The sequence below is a fragment of the Sceloporus occidentalis genome, unplaced genomic scaffold (assembly GCF_023333645.1).
Source record: "Sceloporus occidentalis isolate IW3139 unplaced genomic scaffold, rSceOcc1.0.p SCAF_2, whole genome shotgun sequence".
Classification (NCBI taxonomy): domain Eukaryota; kingdom Metazoa; phylum Chordata; class Lepidosauria; order Squamata; family Phrynosomatidae; genus Sceloporus; species Sceloporus occidentalis.
In genome coordinates, this window is record NW_028316982.1 from 259,119,313 (window position 1) to 259,139,752 (window position 20,440).

Sequence of the window (20,440 nt, forward strand, 5' to 3'; positions counted from 1 at the left end):
TTTTTGTTGTTGCTGTGACTCTAATTTAAACTTTAAAAATATTTAAATCAGATGTAAGAATATTGTTCTTACGAGACTACTACATTAACATTCTTATATTTCCTTTGTGATATACTTGCTTCTTCCATGCTACACTGGTAACAAATGTAGTGGAAGGATGACATTGGAAGAGTGTATGGCATTGTTGTTCCTTGATCTAATCTGCACCGCAGAAATAATGTAGTTTGACACTGCTTTAACTGCCACAACTCAATGCTATGGAATTCTGGGATTTGTAGCTTTGTGATATATTCACCCTTCTGTGTCAGAAAGCTCTGGTGCCACAACAAACTATAAATCTCATGACTCCACAGGCTGGAGCCAGGACAGTTAAAGCGATGTCAAACTGCATTATTTCTGCAGTGCGGATTAAACCCTGTTAGCAGTGACAGTGGCTTCTAGGTATGAGATGTGACAACTGCAGGGGGAATATCTCCTATATCGTGCATGAGGAAGTATGCACTTCTCATGCATTTCATATTGCATTCTATGTCACACCCAGGTGGCATATGCAGCCACTGTGTTGATAAGATCGAATAAGGGCCAATCTTGCCTAGTTTAATTGTGGAATTTTTAAATATAGGATATAAAGTTGGCCACCAATTTCAAAAGTTCTAATTTGACCAATACATGGATGATAGCACAATTCATGGCCACTAGTCATGACTATATGTATTCCCTACAGTACTGGAGCTGTTATACCTCTGTATATCAGTTGCAAAGCTTTATAGACAAGAGAATGCAGGTGAAGTTGTGTAGCTTGTGTGGACTTCCCATGGGTAACGAAAGGGAGCAGAATGCCAGACTAGACAGGTCTTTGGTACGATCCAGCATGGCTCTTTTTACACTCTTGAGTACTCTGTTGAAATGGAAAGTGGGATCTAAGCTGCATAAACACGTGTAAATTGGCAAGACTCCAGTGGGAAGATCCAATCATGAGGTTAACTGGAGGGTTTTAGACTAGGGAACCATAGAATACTCCAAAACATTTGTCATCCCTCCAATAAAGGAAATATTGAGATATCCAACTGGACGAAAAAGTAGTCTACTGCTGTGAATTTTTAGTATTCTATGGGAGTTTTCTATGAAACTTTAAAAAATTCATTAAAATGCAGGGTTTCTGCACAGAACACTGCTATTTGCAATTTTTCACAAAAATCTCTCAAAATTCAACCCCCCCCCCCAAAAAAAAAAAAAAAAGGAATAGAAACATTCAGAATATTGATCTGATTGGATAACTTTGGGAATTTTTTGTTCCTGCATGAACAAATAAAACAGGTAAAGATGTCCATCCCTACTTGGTATCCATCCTACTTTCACAGATAAAAGCAGGAGGAATTATGCACACTTAATTCTAACATACTTGGGGAAAGGATGCATAATAAATATATTAAATGGCTTTGAATATACTTGGGCTCACATATAGTTCATGATGGTGGAAGCTGTGAAAACAGAACTGAAGAAGGAAGCAAAACTGTTCAAATTCTTACAGGAATTTGGCCAACGATTAATCCCAATGATGGGTAAGTGTTGACTTATTGATGCAATAACATCCATAGAGTATATTGTTTCTGGATCACCTGCTAATCATGGGAATATTTTTTACTCAATGTTGTGTCCATAAAAAATGCTGGTAGGAAAAATATATTCTTCCAAAAAGCGGAGATCTCCTGAGAGCACCGTACAGTCATATGATTTTACACTTCTTGTTTAAAATGGATTTTCCACATCTTGTTCGTAATTGTTGCCTTTCCATGGAGGAGAGATCTAAAAGACTGCTTGGAGTATACCAAACACAGTTCTCATTAATTATCCCCTCTCCTCCTGCTTTAATTCAGTGATCCACTTACTCATACTTTGTTAAGTAAATGGTTCATTGCATGATTGTATTTACAGAGCAGCCTTTCAAGCCTCAATATGAGGAACGGGTCTGGTAAAGAAAATACTTGAATTGGTCCCACAGGAACATTTGAGTCTTCAACATGAGCTCATTTTGGGACAGACTGTGATTAGAATGTTTTACCGGTGCAAATAATAATTTTAGAAGAAAACACACCCAAACCTGAAAGAGTCATGTAAAGTTTTTGAAAACCCACAGTCCCACTGGTACATCCAAGCATCTTAAGAAATATAGTGAACTATCCATTATTTTAGTATCTGCTTTCTAAGCAAACAGTATGAAAGCATTTATCTTGATTAATGCTAGCACTTTTTTTTACCTTTCAGTTCAATTTGGTTAGCTTTTTCAAAGGAAAAGGTAGGTTGCTTACAGTTTGATACAAATGCAGAGAACACAAGTTTAAATCAAGGGTCAAAATTGACAACAAATTGCTAGATATGTATCAAGCTTTACAAGATGTAAAATTCCTTGCTCCACAGTCTGCAAATCATTTATTTAAGAGACATTTTGCCAAACTGCTATCAGGAAGCAAGTCATCTCAAGTGTTCAGCTTCACACTTATAGCAATCCTTGATGTTAAACCCGCAATCATGAGGGAGAAGATCGCCATGTCAAATTCCTACAAGCAATCATATAAATAGGTACATCAGTTCATAGAGCAATACTGGAAGGAACTAGGCAGTATAATGGATAGCAGACAACTATTTATTTCCACAATCGCAGCTGTGCTTTCTCTAGTTCAAAGTTCATATATATATATTTTTAAATGAACTAAATTCACACTAATCTGTTGTCTGGGACAAAGAATGTCCAGCTCACAATTTTGTGAGTGTCTCCATCTGTAAATTAAAAGTCAATAGGGTGATGATAATCCCCGCTCAGCCACACAAACCCTTTAGGTGACCTTGGGCAAGTCACACTTTCTCAGCCTCAGAGGAAGGCTAAGGCAAACCACCATCTGAATAAATCCTGCCAAGAAAAGTTGGCCTTAGGGTTTCCATTAATCAGAAACGACTTGAAGGTACACAACAACAAAAGGTAATAATAATAATAATGAAAACAGGAGTACTAATAAGAACAACAATAACAGTAATAACAGAGAAAGGGAGGGCTTTATGGATTCAGATAGTTTAACTTTTACATAAATAAACTTTAGGGGTTTTTTTGGTAGGAAAATGCTCGTAAATGTATTAACACCCTTGACGCTGGTAGTACTTTGAACATCCACTGTATCTAATTCATGCCTAACGGTGTTTCAATAACTGTGACACAGTCCATTTAAGAACTGAATTCATCTGTAGCAATGAGAGTTGGAGCCTAATCCTTAAAACTGAGGGTTCTTTAACAAACAAAACAAAACAAAACAAAACAAAACAAAACAAAACAAAAACAATGAACATTGTAATTTAATTCCCTGAAACTTTACATGGAAGAAAGTCCCACTGGACTGAATGGGATTCAAGGCAGCCCCACATATTTTGACTGCTGTGGAAAACACTTGTGCATGAAATCAGAATCATTAGGCAAGACGTAGGTAAAGTGTGGCCTGCCAGATATTGTTGTTGCGTGTGCTTAAATTGTTCCATACTAATGGAGACCTATCACAGACCTTCTTGACAAGATTTATTCTGAGGAGGTTTTCCATTGCCTTCCTCTAAGGTAGAGACCATCCAGTGATTAAATAGGGATTTGAACCTTGGTTTCCCAAAATATACAGTCCATATACCACTATGCTAGCTCTCAGTCTTTCCAAAGAAAAAGAAAAGACAAAATAGGGAGAAACAGAAGAGGGAGAGGGAGAAAGGAAGAGAATTTTTTCTTTAAAAAACACCTTTAAAAGCACCCATGCACATCTGTTTGAGAAACACAAGCAGATCAGAGTTCCCATGTACAAGTCCATAGGCATTTAAGACATTTCCACATTATGTATTTATTGCGTGCGTGCATGCGCACACGCACGCGCACACACACACACACACACACTGATCCATATATGATGTCAAGTGTAGCACTCGTGTTGCTTCCAAACAAGCAGGGATTGGAGTGTAGCTTTAGCATTCTGTTGGTATCTTTATTACTACACTAGAAGGGACTTAAGAACTGCTGTGTTATGAGTTGTCATTTAAATGCACAATATGACTCATCCTTGGCATGGAACCACACTTGTTTAATGGCGACAAGCAGATGTTTTTTGTGGGATAGTGACATTTCTATCCATTTTGGAGAGCCATCTGCCACTTGTTTCTACTTTTCTCTGCTTTGGGTCTGCACAATGCTCTCGTGTTTGGAAACATCTTCTTGGAATTAATATGAAATTCAATATATTGTTTTTGCCAGCAACATCTACCCATTTGGTGTTATATTTAGCTACTCTCCTACTCTGTACCCACTTTTTCCAATGATTAACCTTAAGAAAATTCCATGCTATTGGACTTCTCAAATCACTTGAAATCCCCTTCCTTCTTAAATTAATTTAGTTTAGAGCTCTTTCACACAACAATGCAAGTTTAGGCGGTATCAATAGAAGTATAGTGTCTAGATCAAGGGAAGTAATAGTGCCACTGTATTCTGCTTTGGTCAGGCCCCACCTGGAATACTGTGTCCAGTTCTAGGCACCACAATTCAAAAAGGATGTTGAGAAACTGGAGCATGTCCAAAGGAGGGTGACTAAAATGGTGAAGAGTCTGGAAACCATGCCCTATGAGGAACGACTTAGGGAGCTGGGGTTGTTTAGCCTGGAGAAGAGAAGGTTAAGAGGTAATATGATAGCCCTGTTTAAATACTTGAAGGGATGTCATATTGAGGAGGGAACAGGTTTGTTTTCTGCTGCTCTGGAGAACAGGACCCGGAACAATGGATGCAAGCTCCAGGAAAAGAGATTCCACCTAAACATTAGGGGGAATCTCCTGACAATAAGGGCTGTTCAACAGTGGAACACACTTCCTCGGAGTGTAGTGGAGTCTCCTTCCTTAGAGGTCTTTAAACTGAGGCTGGATGGCCATCTATCGGGGATGCTTTAATGGAAGGTTCCTGCAGGGCAGGGGGGTGGACTGGATGGTCCTTGTGGTCTCTTCCAACTCTATGATTCTATGATTTTACACATTTATAGTGCTACATTTCCATTTTAACTACCCTGGCAACATCCTATGGAATCCTGGTAGTTTAGGAAAGAGCATTTAAAATACTCAGCCAGAGAGTTCATTTTGTCAAGTTGGAGGTGTTTTGAGTATTTTTGTTTGTTAATGGAATTTCCTAGACTTTAAAATATTTGTTTCCCAGTGCCACATGGCCAGAAAGAAGAATGGCCTCCCTGCATAGATATCCCTCCATACTCAGGACACTGCCACTGCTGCTGCCACCGCCACCGCCACCACCACCTTGACAGAATGTAGTTTGTTATTCTGTATTATTTTTAACCTTCGTCAGCTGGTTGAGCTGGCATGAGTTTGCTTGTTTTTATTGTAATGTTTTTAATGTATTTTAATATGTTTGATTGTATGGTTTGCTTGTTGTACACCGCCCTGATTTCTAGAAGGGCGGTATAGAAATAAAATTTTATTATTATTATTATTATTATTATTATTATAACATCTTTGCCTGATGAAGAAGTCAGTGGAACTTCGAAAGCTTGTGACATATATTTTATGCATTTCTGTTGGCCTAATAAAGGTAACACAGTTTTGTGGATTCTGGATGTTATTCTGCTTTGCTAGATATATTTCCTAGTATTATATGGTGTGAAGGAACCCTTAGGTCCCACAACTGTCAACAAATCCTCAAGGAAGCTGAAAATGACTGATGTTTAAGCATCACGAGAAACTGAAGAGATAGCCTGTGAGAAAACAATGTCTGGAATTTTAGTTACCAGGTAAAGGGGAAGATCCTTACCAGGAAACATGGAATGTGGTTGGCACTCAGGTAAGGCAACACTGAGCTTGACAGAGCAAAGATCTACTTTGATATATGGCAGCTTCATTTATTCAGAGATACTTATTACAACATTGTAACTGAGCAGGACAGTAGTTCTTGGTCTCCCAAACTAGCAGCTGAAACCATGCAGCTTGTTGAGCTAGCACAATATGCATCTTAGGTCTGAAGAACAACATGTCACTCAGGTTATATGAGAATTTCATTTCAGTCCAATTTTGGTAAGAAAATTTCCAAAATCTGCAAATGCTTGAGATAGAAAGAACTTGGGTTGGGGGATGGAAAGAACTATATTCATACTAACACAGGGGTAAAATTGAGAGATGAATTGATCAAGGCCCAAAGTTCTGAGTGCTAAATACTCAAAGGTCTGTGTTTGAATCTTATGAATTCAGCCACTCTTGTAACACTGAATTAATGTTGACACTCTCTCCTATTGACAACTTTCTCATCTTAACACTCATATGGCAGGCAGGTACAAAATTGTCCTCTCCATGATGAGAATTACAGTTGGATTTGGCTGGTGTAGATGGTGGAATGAATTTCATTTGTTTGTTTCTGGAAAAACAAATTACGCAATTTTGCAAAGATCTTCATATTCAGGGTAGAAAGAACTTGAGGTCTAAAAGCAGGAAAAACTGAAACTGGCAGATTTCCCCATATTTGTGACACACTAAAGGTGCATCTACACTGTGGAAATAATGCAGTTTGACACCACTTTAGGTGCTATAGCTGCATCCTATGGAATACTGGCATTTGTACTTTTACAAGGCTTTTAGCCTTCTTTGCCAAGAATGCTGGTGCCTCACAAAACTACAAATCCCAAGATTCTGAAGGATGGATCAAAGAAAGAAAGGTGGTGTCCCTCAGACACAAATAGGGAAGCTCCACAAACTTCCTTATTCTATTACATGTTTGGACTGCTGGTATTATCAAGCACTGAGCTTGCCCAAACCTATGACTATTGGTCTTCATTCAGCTTGGTGCATCACGAAGTGTTACTGTCTTTCAGCTCTTGGAAAAATTCCTTGCTTGGGCTATAATTCCCAGCCATTGTGGCTAGGCAGGAAAAAATTGCAACTCTGGGTTTCCTGAGTAGGCCATGCTAGCTCACCTTTAGTCTAAATAAGTAGCTTTTCCAAGTTTTGACTCCATTAAATGGTAAGTATGAAAGGCAGCCCAAAGTTATAACATGGAAAGAAAAGGTGATTTATCTAGAGTGGGACTCTGCAGAAGTTATTTGTAGTTTCAACCTTTAAAAAGGTTAAAATAATGTACACCACTACCATCATCTGGCATCTGTTTATATATAGTGGTCATCAAGTCTTCTCCACCAATAGATGGGACTTTAGAAATGGATGTTTTAAATGAGGCTTGCCATTTAGAAATGGAAACAACACTTTTAATTAAATAAAATAGCATTCTCCCCTACCAATTTTTCCCCTCATCTAATCCTGAAGAACAAATGTTGCTCATTTTCTCTGGCTAATAATGCAGAATACTATAATCCTTTTCATGCTGATATATCAATCACAACTAGCTATATAGCCTGTCACATGGCAGCACAGCATGAAGTGTGAATCTGGTAAATTAAAAAGGCCCATACAAATGTTTCTTTCTCTCTGTGTCCTGTTTAGTTTGCAAAATGTGCTAAGCACTAAATCATATAACTGAATGACATCCTGGGAAAAAAATGAGGTAGTGTGGATTTGCATTGTGATATGATCCTAACTGTTTTGAAACCAGTGAAAGACCTAAATGCCCTTCCATGCCACTGACACAGCTTATCATACAGGGAGCTTTCTGTGTTATGTTTGGTACTATTATTGTAAATGGCCAGAAAATGGTATTGCACAGTGGGACAAGTCACACAATAGTTTCCTCAGACATTGTAAAGCATCTGGCTCAAACCTATAATCTTTAGTATGGATTGTTGTTGTTGTTGTTGTTGTGTGCCTTCAAGTAACTTCTGACTTATGGCAACCCTAAGGTGAAGCTGTCTTAGGCTTTTCTTGGCAAGATTTGTTTAGAGAGGGTTTGCCATTGCCATCCTGTGAGGCTAAGAGACTATGACTTGTCCAAGGTCATCCAGTGGGTTTCCATTGCTGAGCTGGGGTTTGAACCCTACTTTCCAAAGCCATAGTTCAACACTCAAACTGCTACACTACACCACACTTGCTCTCCACTTGTAAAACCAAATCATCCCCAACTCCCTTGCTACAAAAGTTCTACTGGCTAACAGTCTGTTTCCAGGCACAAGTCCAAGTGGTGGTGAACCTCTGTAACATGTGCCAGAGGTGGCACTCGGAGCCCTCTCTGTGGGCACACGCTCTGTCACCCCAGTACAGAGTTTACCAGAGTTTGTTACTAGAAAGACAGAGGAATGTGACACTTTGTGATAAATAAGTGGGTTAGGTTGCAGTTTGGGCACTCGGTCGGTAAAAGGTTCACCATCACTGTTAAAGCCCCCTATGGACCAGGTCCAGGTTATATGAGGAACCATATTCTTCCACATGAGTCTGCCTGGACTTTGAGATCTTTAGAGAAGGTGCTTTCTGTTCCTCACTGTCATGTCTGCTAAAATGGCAGGAATGGGCTTTCTTAGTGACTGCTTTCAAGATTTGCAAATCCCTTCCTAGGAGAAGACAGACTGTATCCCTCCATGAAGTCCTTTAAGCAGATTTTTTATTATTATTTCAAGAGACTTTTGGGAACAGACTGTTGATGGAGAAAGGGCTTTTAATCATATTCTTATTTCTTGCTTTTGAATTGATATGTTTTAAAATGTCTTTTAATTCTACTGATAGTTTAAATCATAACATATTTTTATGGATGTGATTTTTTATCTGCATCGGTTATTTTTTCTGCTCTAAATTGTCATGATTTCCAGGGATGGTGAAAAGGTGAGGCACAAATAAAAAAGTTATACTTAAAATTTAAAAATATTATTTCCTCAATCCCCACTGTTTACTGATCTTCCCAATCTTTCAGCTCCCTTGTTTACCAGTCTCATTATTCATTGCTGACCACTCTGCCCTGTTTCAGTTTCTTGTATGTAAGTAGCCCTATCTAATCTGTAAATTCTTAGTGCCAGGAATCACACTAGGCTGGAGAAGGACATATGAAACTGCTTCATACAAACTAGGTAAGATTAGACATTTGGGATACAAATCCCAGAATCTCTTAGTCAGCATTGGAAATTTAGTGTATGATATAGTCTATAGACTATATAGATTGATATAGTCATCAGTACTATGAAATTATATATATATAATTGAAATTTGTATTACCGTTTTTAATTTGCTCGTATTGTAATATGACATTGGTCATTATTCAAATGCTGTACATCGCTTTGATCTACAAGGAAAAGCGGTATATAAATAAACAATTTATTATATATATATATATATATATATATATATATATAGAGAGAGAGAGAGAGAGAGAGAGAGAGAGAGAGAGAAATATAGTCTCAGTGCTATGAAATTATGGGGTCTGTAGTTCTGTGAGACATTTAGCTTTCTCTGTCAGAGAGCTCTGGTGCCACAACAAACTACAAATCCCAGGATTCCGCAGCAATGAGCCATAGAACTTAAAGCAATGTTAAATTGTATTATTTCTGCAGTGCAGGTTCAGCCACTGTCGACTCTGAGTACTTGGCTTCCCAGTCTTGCCCAGTTTTCCCATGCAGCATTCTTTTTAACTGGAGAAGCCAAACACTGGGTATGGGACTTTCAGCATGGAAAGCATGTACCCTACCACTGAGCTTAGCTCCTGCCTTCCTTTGGAGATCCAGCCCTGAGAAATGCCTTACCTGTAATATGGTAGCTAACTTGGCGGTTGATGTCAGATGTATCCTCATCCCACGTGCTGAGTACAGCAACGACTTCACCAGGAGAGTCACTCTCTTTCACGGAACCCCTGTACATATCATGCTCAAATATTGGGCCATTGTCATTAATGTCTGTCACTGTGACAGAGATCAGCGTGGTTGACGAAAGGGACAAGGTTTCTCCCAGATCAGAAGACACTACTGTGAAGGCAAAAGTGGGATTCTTCTCATGGTCCAAGTCTTTCAAGGTGCTAATCCAGCCACTGTTGCTGTCAATGGTGAACACTTCTGTGATTTTGTCAGCCTCTGCTTCTGCCAAGAGAGAGTAGGTGACTTGACCATTTGCCCCCCAGTCTGCATCAGTTGCTTTAACCTGAACAAGTTTCGTTCCTATTGGCATTCCTTCCATTATGATGGCTTCATAGCTGGCTGACTCAAACACTGGCTTGTTGTCATTAATGTCTAAAACTTTAATGTCCACGTCCACTGTTAAAACAACATCTACCTTATCTAGTTGAATGGTTGCAGCGACTTTAAAGTGAAAGACGGAATTTGTCTCATGGTCAAGCCTCTTATCCAGTTTTATGAGTCCAGTATCTCGCTCTATAACAAAAACTCCATCCTTGTTGTTTTCTGTCAGTTCACCATTCACTGTGCTATAGGTGGCCCCCTGATTAGGCAGCACATGCAGAACATCAATGGTGCTACCGATAACTGTATCTTCTGACACTGTAAAGGAATACTGGGGTTGAGAAAATGAAGGCAAGATGGTTTCTGGAGGTAAAACATGAATATACACAGGAATAAGGGAGTGTTTTACAGGAATGCCACCATCAACTGCTTTGACAAAGAAGGAGAGTACCGTGTTTTTAAGCTGGTTAAAATTACCCTTGGTTACCATCCATCCATTGTCAGGGTCAATTTCAAGGAGATCTGCAACAGAAACCGAAGCTTCGCTGTACAGTGAATAGGCAATTCTTGCATTTGCCCCATCATCTGGATCTACTGCTTGGACCTGGGTGACCAAATGACCTTTTCCAACATCTGCTTTGACACTTGCCCTGTATTCCACCGTCATAAACTGGGGAGCATTGTCATTCTCGTCCACAACTATGACTCGTACGGTGCAGAATGTGGTTCTCCCCCCTCCATCAAGGGCTCTCAAAAATATGGTGATATCACCTTCTAAAGGGATTTCTCGATCAAGTTTCTCCGTTGTTATGATCTGCCCATTGTTATCAATTAAAAAACGATCCTTGGCAAAATCATTTATGATTGAATAGCTTATTTGCCCATATATGCCTGAATCCCCATCTGTTGCTTTTACATGTATTACTTTCGTTCCTGGGGGAGAATTTTCTCTAACCTCTGCCACATAAATACTCTGCGAGAACACAGGGCTATACAAGTTAGCACCAAGAATACGAATATGGACTTGGGCTGTGTTTGTGAACAAGCCATCTGAGACAGAGACATTCAAACTGTACATTGACTCCATTCTCTGCTTTCGATGGTTCGAAAGAGTGATGATACCACTCTTACTGTCCATCACAAAACTTGTACGGTCATTTCCAGACAAGATACTATATTCTAGTCGATCAAAATCAGAGCTGTCTGCATCAGAGGCTTGGACGCAAGTCACAAAATGACCTCGAGGAGCAAGCTCACTGACATACGATTCATATATCAGCTGATTAAAAATGGGAGGGTTGTCATTCATGTCTGTCACAAAGATGCTAACTAGGACTTCACTGCTCAATGGTGGGAATCCATTATCAGTTGCCCTCACTTTTAAACTGCATTGCTGCATCAGCTCATGGTCTAGCAAACGGGCTGTCAGGATCAGACCGCTGGTGCCATCAATATGAAAATAATCTGTGCTATTGAAGGTATCCTGGACTATCTGATACTGGATAATTTTGTTATTCTCAGAATCTGCATCCGTAGCAACAACCTGCAAGACAGGAGTTCCAATCAAAGATGCTTCAGACAAAGTGGCATTATAGGCAAAGTGCTCAAAAACTGGAGCGTTGTCATTGACATCATTGATAATTAAGTCCACTGTGACTTCAGCTCGGGCACCAGTGAGAGCATCACTGGCTCTTACTGTCAGCTTGAAAATGGGGTTTACTTCATAGTCTAATGGACTGATGACACTGAGAACTCCAGTGTCAAAATCAATGTTGAACTGATTATAGGGATCTCCGTCTACAATTATATAAATGATACCTTGACCTTCTGGACTGGTAGCGTTGATGCTCAGAATTGGGGTGTGCATCTCTATGTCTTCGTTTACAGAGGCTGTATAGAAAGGCTTGTCAAAAACAGGCATCGCTTTGTTAACTATTGTAATAGGCAATTCTACAGATGCTGACAAGGATGGATTGCCTCCATCTTTAGCAATGACAATAATTAAATACTCTATGTTTGATAAGTCAGAATTAAAGGCTGCTTTTAATGTGACACTGCCAGTCTGCCTGTCAATTTCAAAATGCCCATAATCTTCTTTCAGCAGGTAAGAAACATCACCATTTGCACCCTTATCTTTGTCAATGGCTGTCACTCGGTATATCAGGGTGCCAGGATCAGCTTCAACTTGCACAGCAGCATAGTATGGAAGTCCAACAAACACTGGAGCATTGTCATTGATATCTTCAATATGAACTCTGACCACCACTCTAGCTACGCGAAGATGATCCAATTCACGGCTAGCCTCAACCACTAACTCATATAATTCCTGCTCTTCTCGGTCAAATGGAATGCCAGTAGTTTGAATGACACCCAAGGTGGATTTGATCTTGAATTTGCTCCCAGGATTTAAAATGCTATACTTCAAGGGCTCATTCAGACGGTTTCCAACTGCACTGACCACTGCTACTTTTGTGATATTGGTGCTATTTTCAGAGATGGATGTAGAATATAGGCTTTGAGTGAAGTGGAGACCGCTGTCTATGGCTTCCTTGACCATTATGGTCACTATGGCAGTGCTGTAGAATTTCCCATCAGACACTTTTGTAATAAGCATATAATGATCTTTAGAAAGACTATTGTTTTTTATAGTCACAACCCCTGAAATAGGATCAATTAGAAAGTACTCTGTGTTTCCTTCAATAAGGCTGTAAGTCATCTCAGTTGGAACTTCTGAATCTGGATCTGCAGCCTTCACTTTAAGGACCTCAACTCCAATGTAGGTTGGCAGAAGTAAGACAGTCTCAAACATAGCCTGGCTGAAAACTGGAGGGTTGTCATTGACATCCGTTACATCAATAGTAACTTCAACTGGACTTTCTGCAGTAAGCTGCGGATTACCACTGTCTCGAACATGGACGTGAAAATGGAAATGTGCAAAGGTTTCATGATCTAAATCAGCAATAGTTCTGATTGCTCCTGTACTGGAATCTACTGTAAAATACTTTTTAGCAGTAGATTCAACAATCTGGTAGACAAGCAATGCATTTTGATTGCTATCTGCATCTATGGCTCGTATCACTAGTGGGTTGTTTTCTAAGCTCCGGACAATGCTGTTTACAGGTGCAGCCTCACTGATCCTGCCTGAATATTGTAAGAAGAGGAAGATTGGTGGGTTGTCATTTTCATCAACAATCTGGATGTTCACTGTAGCATTTGATGCCATCCCTGCCATGTTTGTGGCTTGCACAATGAGCTGGTAAGAGGAAGTGCGTTCATAATCAAGAGGCTTTTGACTAGTGATGACTCCTGAGTAGGGGTTTATAGCAAAGGCTCCATCCGTGTTACCATCCTTAACCTCATAAACTAGTGTAGATTGGCTGATTGCTGACACCAAGATAACCGAAGTTCCAAAGTCAACATTTTCATTCACTTCAGCTTGCCATTCCTTGTGTGCGAATTTTGGATGAGAGTTGTCTGACATTGTGACAGATATGCGGACAATGGCTGTGGCTGATAGTGGTGGTGATCCCTGATCAGACACTTTGACTGACAGAACAAACTGGTTCATGGTAGTTAGGTCTGGTTCCTTCAGTACAGTGATGATGCCTAGAACTGGCTCGATCTTGAATGTGTTCCCAGTATTTCCTGAAAGAGCAGAACAAAGATCTATGTTAAAAGCAGATTATCAAAAAGTAAAATCTTTTAACTTAAAAATGCTTTTATGTTACAGGACTGTAAATTTCAACTGAACATCAGAAGGAATTTCTTGGCAGTAAAAACAGTTCAGCAATGGAACAATTGCCTAGAGCGATGGTGGGTTTCCTTCTCCGGACCCCTTCATTAAGAGACTGGGCAGCTAATTGCTGGGGATGCTTTAGCTGGAGATCCTGGACTCAATTGCCCATAAGGCCACTTCAAATTCTATGAATTTGTGTTTTTAAAAGGCATACATCTGTAATTTTGGTTACCAAAATGGAAATCACAAAAAAGAGGATGTTGATGAAAGAAAAAAAAATCATCCCTGGGGGAATTAAGAGTCTCTAGAGAGTTCAAAATGTTATTTATTTATGCACAGCTTAACTGACTTAGCTGTTTCATTTCACATGTAAATATTGTTACGTTTTGAATAAAACGTTTGCTGGACACATTGAACTGCTGTTCTTTTTTGTGGAGTAGGAACATATTCCTATTCTATCCATGTGTTTTCTGCCACTGCAGTATCAAACATCCTGTGAAAGAAGTAATGCCCAGAAACGCATGTATTTCTTTAACTGAGGTATATTCATGCTTCCTTCCTAGCCTGAAAGTGTCTGATTGCAGCACATTTAGAGAACTTTATTTATTTAGAGAACTAGAGAAGAAGAGGCAGGCACAGCTCCACCATTTCTAGCCCCACAAGCAGATGGAGGACCCTTCATCTGCTACTGCCCTGCCCTCAGCAGGAGAGAAGAACCTGCAGTATTTGCTGGACTTTATCCCTTTCGCCACTGCCATTCCCTTCTCCTTTGGCATGTTTTTTTATATTGAAACCCTGATGGCAAGAACTGTAAAATTAGCAATCTACAAAAAACAAATCACCAGGAACAGACAATATTCCAGTCAAATTTCTGCAATCCACATTGACAGAGTCAACTCTAGTTCCAACCAAAATATGTCAAGGGATATGGAAAACAAAACGATGGCTAACAAATAGGAAATTATCAATATACATCCCTATTCACAAAAAAGGAGACACAAATAATAATAATAATAATAATAATAATAATAATAATAATAATTCTATTTATATATATCCCACATTTCTTCCAGTACAGGGACTCAAGGTGGCTTAACAAAATTTAAAAATAAGTTAAAACAGTATGAAACATTAAAAATACAAAGTTTAAAAAACAATTAAATAATTCAAATGATTAAAACATTACAGTATTAAAAATTAAAAGTTTAAACTCTTTAAAACAAAAACAAAACAGCACCCATGTCAATATATGAAAGCCTGGGGGCATAAAAATGTTTTTATCTGCCATCCAAAAGAAAGTGAAGACGGAGCCATCCTGGCCTTTCTAGAGAGGGAGTTCCAGAGGTTGGTAGCAGCCACTGAGAAGGCTCTCTTTCTTGTTCCCACAAATGTGCTTGAGAGGGTGGTGGGACAGAGAGAAGGGCCTCTCCAGATGATCTCAACACTCTAGTGGTGTCATACAGGGAGATATGGTCCTTCAAATGACCTATACTCAAGCCTTATAGGGTTTTATAGGTCAAAATCAGCACTTTGAATTGTCCCTGGAAACAGACTGACAGCCAATTGAACAAGCTGAAGTTTCTGAGCATTTTCCAAAGGCAACCCCATGTAGAGTGCATTACAGTAATCCAAGTAAGCACTGTATGCAGTAAGCACTGCATGTACCACCGTGGCCAGATCTGACTTCTACAGGAACAGGGGCAGTTGGCACAAGTTTTAGCTAAGCAAAAGCACTCCTGATCACTGCTGATACCTTGGCTTCCAGGCTCATCGTTGTATCCAGAAGTACTTCCAAACTATGAACCTGAATTTTCAGGAGGAGTGTAACCCCATCTAAAGAAGGACTGCAGCGACTATAGGACCACATCACTAATCTCCCACGCAAGCAAAATTCTGCTCAAAATTCTGCAATATAGATTCCAACCATACATGGAGAGAGCAATCCTAGAGGTCCAAGCAGGATTCAGGAAAGGAAAGGAAGAGGCACTAGGGACCACACTGCAAACATACCATGACTAACGGAACACACCAGGGAAATCCAAAAGAAAACCAGCATATGCTTTATAGACTACAGCAAAGCTTTTGACTGCATAGATCATGAAAGATTATTGAATGCCCTTAAATACATGGGAGTACCAACACATCTGATAGTCCTGATGAGGAATCTGTACTCAGGACAAGAGGCTACAGTTAGAACAGAACACAGAGAAACAGAATTGTTCCCAATTGGCAAAGGGGTCGGACAAGGCTGCATCTTATCACCCTACCTGTTCAACGTATATGCAGAACATATTGTAAGAAAAGCAGTCTTGAAGAAAGAAGAAGGAGGATAATGAAAATAGGAGAAAGGAATATCAAGAACCTAAAATATGCAGATGACACCATAATACTAGCAGAAAACTTCCCAGACCTGGAACAACTACTAAGAAAGATCAAGGATGAAAGTGCAAAGGCAGGCCTGCTGTTGAACATAAAGAAAACAAAAATAATGAAATGGAGAATCTTGCCAAATTTAGTGAAAGTGAAGAAACAGAAGTGGTAAAAGATTTCTCATACCTGGGATTGATAGAAATGGGGACTGAAGACAGAAAATTAGAATAAGATTAAGAATGGCTATGAAAGAACTAGAAAAGATTCTAAAATGCAAAGATATGCAACTCAGCACAAAAGTTAGAATCATACAAGCGATTGTATTCCCTGTTCCCATATACAGATGCAAGAGCTGGGCAAGGAAGAAAGCAGATAGGTGGAAGGAAGTAGAAAGAGAGGAAGGCCACATGCTAGATGGATGCACTCTATTAAGATCATGGATATGAATTTACAGGACCTAAACAGAGTGTGGAGGACAGGAAATCTTGGAGATGTCTCATCCACAGGGTTGCCATTGGTCTAGATCAACTTGAGGGCAGTTAACAACAAAAAATCGCTTTGAGAGCCTTTGTGACTGAAGAGTGCAGCATAAATACTATAAATAAATAATTTTTCTTGTAAGAGTTACCTATCTCTTGGATGAATGCTATTCAGAGGTAAGATTTATTGGGTTTAATGAGACTTAATCCCAGGTAACTGTGTATAGAATTGTTATCTCATCCCAAACATGCTAACCTTGGAGTAAGTCCCACTGAACTCTGTGAAGTTTATCTCAAAATAGACATGCATACAATTGCACTGAAAAGGTTGTGATTTTCTACAGGTCTGCATTGAAAGACTGTAAGCCAAAGAACTTCAGTGTGAACAGGTTTAGCTGTGAACTGGCAGCAGGCACAAAATAGCAATAAAAGGCTAACAAATCAATTGTTCAATGCATGAACAAAGATCTATGGTCTCAAATAAAGAGGACATTAAACAATCTAAGAGTCCCTGATTCAATGCACCAACAGGACTGAATGAAATCTAGGAGAGCAGTATTAAACTAAAAGGAAAGGAATAAAGAAAAAAAAAAACTCAAAAGGAATTATAGTAGCCCCAGAAAGAGATAAAAGAAATTCACAGCAGCATGGCTTGTTTATTGATCTCAGTGGATGGGGATAAATGAAGACAAATCATTATTCAGTGAAGATGTAAATGTGCACCAAATAGGGACTGCCTAGGGACTACTTAGATTTAGGATGGGGGTGCTTAAGATAGATGCAGGATATAATAATGAGTTAAGATCAAGGGACTAGTTTGTCAAAGGCACACAATGAAGATAGATTTAAAAGTCACAAAAAATGCAGCACAGCAGATGCAAACAAAAGACACTTGTTCTGTTTCTCTCTGTCCCCTTGCTTAATGTGCAGTTGAACCTACCCTGTATTTTCCAGTGCAATGAAGTTGTCCATTCAACATCCCTGGCTGCTGCTTAGGACAAGGTGAATACACATTGCAAAGCATTAGCTCAACAGAGATCTATCATTCATAGGAGTATTCATGTATTTCTTACAACAGATTAGGAATGTAATTTTTATTTCTTTCTTATTTTATTCTCACACTGAAACAGAGCATTCTGGAAGTTTTTGCCTGGCTGGAGAAGGGTACAAGAGTTTTTGTATATTTTCCAATGATTTTTGAGATTTAGGACTTCTCCTGAGAAAAATCTCTTTGTGCAAAGAAATGTGTTTTACTGAAAAATAATGGCTGGCATTTAGTACTGCAGTTGTTGTTGTGTGCCTTCATTTCTGATTTATGTATTTGTAACATTGAATTATAGACTTGTATTGTACTGTATTAACTAACACTATGACACCAAATTAGGAGGAATAGCTAATACCCCGGAGGAGAGGATCAACATTCAAAATGACTTTAATAGATTAGAAAGCTGGGCCAAAACTAACAAAATGAATTTCAACAGGGAGAAATGTAAGGTTCTGCACTTAGGCAGAAAAAAATGAAATGCATAGCTGTAGGATGGGGAACACTTGGCTTAACAAGACTACACATGAAAGGGATCTAAGAGTCTTAGTAGACCACAAGTTGTACATGAGTCAACAGTGTGATGCAGCATCTAAAAAAGCCAATGTGATTCTAGCTGTTGACAAGCTCAAGTGTGTCCAGAGGAGGGCAAGTAGAATCATAGAATCATAGAATAATAGAGTTGGAAGAGACCGCAAGGGCCATCCAGCCCAACCCCCTGCCATGCAGGAAATCCAAATCAAAGCATCCCTGACAGATGGCCATCCAGCCTCTGTTTAAAGACCTCCAAGGAGGGAGATTCCACTATACTCCGAGGGAGTGTGTTCCACTGTTGGACAGCCCTTACTGCCAGGAAGTTCTTCCTAATGTTGAGGTGGAATCTCTTTTGCTGCAGCTTGCATCCATTGTTCCGGGTCCTAGTCTCTGGAGCAGCAGAAAACAAGCTTGCTCCCTCCTCGATATAACATCCCTTCAAATATTTAAACAGGGCTATCATATCACCTTTTAACCTTCTCTTCTCCAGACTAATCATCCCCAGCTCCCTAAGTCGTTCCTCATAGGGCATGGTTTGCAGACCTTTCACCATTTTAGTCATTCTCCTTTGGACACACTCCAGTTTCCCCACATCCCTTTTAAATTGTAGTGCTCATAACTGGACACAATATTACAGATGGGGCCTGACCAGAGCAGAATAGAGTGGCACTATTACTTCCCTTGATCTCGACACTATACTTTTATTGATGCAGCCTAAAATTGCATTGGCCTTTTTAGCTGCTGCGTCGCACTGTTGACTCATGTTCAACTTGTGGTCTACTTGGACTCCCAGATCCCTTTCACATGTAGTTTCATTCAGCCAGGTGTTGCCCATCCTATATCTGTTCTTTTCATTTTTTCACCCTAAGTGCAGTACCTTACATTTCTCCCTGTTGAATTTCATTTTGTTAGCTTTGGTCCAGCCTTCTAGTCTATTCAGGTCATCTTGAATTTTGATCCTGTCCTCAGGGGTATTAGCTACTCCTCCTAGTTTGGTGTCATCTGAAAATTTGATAAGTATGCCCTCAATTCTGTCAGCCAAGTAATTGATAAAGATGTTGAACAGTACTGGGCCCAGGACAGAGCCCTGTGGGACCCCACTGGTCACTTCTTTCCAGGATGAAAAGGAGCCATTGTTGAGCACCCTTTGGATTCGGCCGGTCAGCCAATTACAATTCCATATAACAGTTGCCTTGTCTAGCCCACATTTTACAAGCTTGTTTGCAGGGATGTCATGGTCAAATAAAATGATGAAGAGTTGGAAAACCATGTCCTATGAGGAAACTTAGGGGCGGTACAAACTGGCATTTTGTGCCATCCTGCATGAGTACTAGGGCTGAGCGTTCACACGCTCCAAGCCCTAGTTCCGCTGCTATTATGGTGCACACCTGTCCACACGGCGGGTCCCATGATGATGTCTGTGCAGCGCAGCACCCAAGGGGCATCATCATGGTGCATGAGCATGCCTATGGCACCCCTCTCGAGAAGCAAAAATAACCTGTCCAAAAGCAGGTTCTTTTTGCTCCTTCTGGAAGCCATGGCGTTTGGTTTCCGCAGCCTCTTTCTGGGCTGTGTGGAGCCACCCTTCAGTATAGGCCCTTAGGGAACTGAGTATGCTTAGCCTAGAGAAGAGATGGTTAAGAGATGATATGATAGCCCTGGTTAAGTATTTGAAGGAATGTCATATTGAGGAGGGAGCAAGCTAGTTTTCTGCTGCTTCAGAGAACATGACCCGGAACAATGGATGGAAGCTACAGGAAAAGAGATTCTACCTAAACATCTGGAGGAACTTCCTGACTGTGAGAACTGTTCAACAGTGAAACACACTCTCTCAGAGTGTAATGGAGTCTCCTTCCTTGGAGGTTTTTAAACAGAGGTTGGATGGTCTCTGGGTGTACTTTGATTGTGAGTTCCTGCATGGCAGGGGATTGGACTAGATGGCCCTTGTGGTCTCTTCTATGATTCTATGTCTACACAGTCTTACTGTAAAACTACATAAATAAGACTCCAGTCCACCTTAAAAGTAGGCAGCTATATCGAGAGTTCAGCTTCTGACTGGGCTGCAATGAAGAAGATATTTCTATCCCCCCAGCCAGCCAGCAAGGCTGTGACAATCAGAAGTAGGACACCCATCACAAGTCTTTGTCACAGCCTCACTGACTGATGGAGG

The 20,440-nt window shown here is 39.9% G+C and overlaps 1 protein-coding gene across 8 annotated transcripts in view; it reads right to left on the bottom strand.

The window, feature by feature from the left end:
* Positions 1 to 20,440, bottom strand: part of FAT3 (FAT atypical cadherin 3) — a 631,203-nt gene that overhangs the window by 120,231 nt on the left and 490,532 nt on the right. For all 8 annotated transcript variants that reach the window (XM_089512860.1, XM_089512858.1, XM_089512859.1 and 5 more), the window contains one exon: positions 9,681 to 13,754. In XM_089512860.1, the coding sequence (XP_089368986.1) occupies positions 9,681 to 13,754 (4,074 nt within the window). The remainder of the gene's footprint in view (positions 1 to 9,680; positions 13,755 to 20,440) is intronic.